This window comes from Entelurus aequoreus, linkage group LG20 (genome assembly GCF_033978785.1).
Source record: "Entelurus aequoreus isolate RoL-2023_Sb linkage group LG20, RoL_Eaeq_v1.1, whole genome shotgun sequence".
Classification (NCBI taxonomy): domain Eukaryota; kingdom Metazoa; phylum Chordata; class Actinopteri; order Syngnathiformes; family Syngnathidae; genus Entelurus; species Entelurus aequoreus.
Genome location: NC_084750.1, coordinates 42827801 through 42830300, shown reverse-complemented (window position 1 = coordinate 42830300; position 2500 = coordinate 42827801). Strand labels below are relative to the sequence as shown.

At 30.9% G+C, this 2500-nt stretch overlaps 1 protein-coding gene across 2 annotated transcripts in view; it reads left to right on the top strand.

Annotated features, from left to right (window-relative positions):
* The window catches only part of csmd2 (CUB and Sushi multiple domains 2), a 691992-nt gene that overhangs the window by 392244 nt on the left and 297248 nt on the right, over positions 1-2500 (top strand). For both annotated transcript variants that reach the window (XR_009822205.1, XM_062030117.1), the window contains one exon: positions 2247-2462. Coding sequence is in view for 1 of the 2 variants with exons in the window: in XM_062030117.1 (XP_061886101.1) it covers positions 2247-2462 (216 nt within the window). In the remaining variant the exon portion in view is untranslated. The remainder of the gene's footprint in view (positions 1-2246; positions 2463-2500) is intronic.

The window sequence follows — 2500 nt, the reverse complement described above, 5'->3', positions numbered from 1 at the left end:
AGTTTGCATGTTCTCCCCGTGACTGCGTGGGTTCCCTCCGGGTACTCCGGCTTCCTCCCACCTCCAAAGACATGCACCTGGGGATAGGTTGATTGGCGACACTAAATTGGCCCTAGTGTGTGAATGTGAGTGTGAATGCTATCTGTCTATCTGTGTTGGCCCTGCGATGAGGTGGCGACTTGTCCAGGGTGTACCCCGCCTTCCGCCCGATTGTAGCTGAGATAGGCTCCAGCGCCCCCCGCGACCCCGAAGGGAATAAGCGGTAGAAAATGGATGGATGGATGGATGTTTTTTTTGCTAATCATTTTTTTTACGTGCAGAAAATTGTTTTCATACAGTATTTGCAAATCTTTTTTTTGGATTGAGGAAAATGTTTTTTTCACCTGCAAATAGTATTTTTTTTTAAAGTGCAGACAATTGTTTATTTATTTGCGGAAACTTGTTTTCCACTTGCAAATCTTTTTTTTTCTTGCAGAAAATTTTTTTTACTTTAAAAATTTTTTTACGTGCAGAACATTGTTTTTATACAGTTCTTTCTAATTGTTTTTTTAATTGAATAAAATCGTTTTAAACTTGCGCATCATTTTTTCAAGTCAAGAAAATATTTTTTATGTTTTGCGAATTGTTTTTCTTACTCGCAGAATGTTTCTTTTATATAACAAAAAAAATATTTTGCAGAAAATTGTTTTCATACTTGCAAATAGTTTTTTTTACTTTTAATTGTTTTTATAGTTACAAAGCCTTTTTTTAATTAAAAAAAATAGTTTTTATACTTGCAGATCGTTTTTTTAAAGACGTAATTTTTTTTTGTAGCAAATTATTTTTTTATGTGCAGAAATTAGTTTTCATGCATCACTTGCAAATTGTTTTTTTGATTGATGAAAATGTTTTTTATATCTGCAAATACTTTTTTTTATGTGCAGAACATTGTTTATACTGTATATTTACAGAATATTGTTTATAGACTTGCGAATCTTTTTTTTTCTTGCAGAAAATATTTTTTTTACTTTCGAATATTTTTTTTACGTGCAGAAAATTGTTTTTATACTTGCAAATCGCACATTTTTTATACATATCTTGAAAATTGTTTTTTTAAATGAAGAAAATATATTTTATACTTGCGCATAATTTTTTTAATTGTTTTTTGCTTGCTCGTACAATTTCCTTTGTATAACTAAAAAATGTTTTACCTGCAAAAAATTGTTTTCCTACTCGCAAATTGTTTTTTTTACTTTTAGTTAATTGTTTTTATGTTTGAAAACCTTTTTTTACTTGCAGAATTTTTTTGTACAGTACCTGTTAATCGCTTTATTTGAAAAAAATAATATTTTTAAAATTGCAAATCTTTTTTTTACTTGCACAATTTTTTATACAGTTCTTGTGAATTGTTTTTAATTGAAGAAAATATTTTTTTCACTTGCGCATAATTTTTTCAAGTCAAAAAAATATTTGTCATGTTTTACTTTCTCGCAGAATTTTTTTTTATGTAACCAAATTTTTTTTTACTTGCATAAAATGTTCATATATGCAAATTGTTGTTTTTTACTTGCATGGTTGTTAATACAGTCCTTGCGAATTGTTTCAATTGAAGAAAATATTTTTTTACACTTTTTTTCATGTTTTGCTTACTCGCTGGCATTTTTTTTTTCTTCCAGCAAATAGTTTTTATTCGAGCAAATCGTTTTCTTACTTTTAGTTCATTGTTTTTATGCTTGAAAATAATTTCTTACTTGCAGAATTTTTTTGTACCGTACTTGTTAATCACTTTAATTGGAAAAACTTTTTTTTATATACTCGCAAATTGTCTTTTTTACTTGCAGAAAAATGTTTTAACACTTTACAATCAATTTTGTAATTGAAGAAAATATTTCTTATACTTGAGCATCATTTTTTTAAGTCAAATGTTTTGTCACATTTAGCTTACTCGCAGAATTGATTTTATACAACTACAATTTTTTTTTACCTGCAGAAAATTGTTTTCATACTAGCAAATTGTTTTTTTTTACTTTTAGTCAATTGTTTTTATGCTTGCAAAATTTTTTTTTTAATTGAAGAAAAATGTTTCAACACTTTGCAATATTTTTTTAATGGAAGAACCTAGTTTTTATACTTGTAAATTGTTTTTTCCATTCAAAAAAATGTTTTTTATACTCGGAATCTTTCTTTTACATGCAGAAAATATATATATTTGTTTTACTTGCGACGAGTATGAGTGTTCTTAACATTCCATTTTTCCCTTCCCTAAGGCGTCCAGTTCACCTTCCACACCTTCCATCTGGAGAGCCCTCACGACCACTTGCTGGTGACGGAGAACGGCAGCTTCTCTCAGCCGCTGTGGAGACTGACGGGCTCCACACTGCCCTCGCCTCTGAGCGCGGGCCTGTTCGGGAACTACACGGCTCAGATCCGCTTCCTGTCCGACTTCTCCGTCTCCTACGAGGGCTTCAACATCACTTTCTCTGGTGAGCGAGGACTGTTTTGTAGGAGAAGCTGCAGAGGG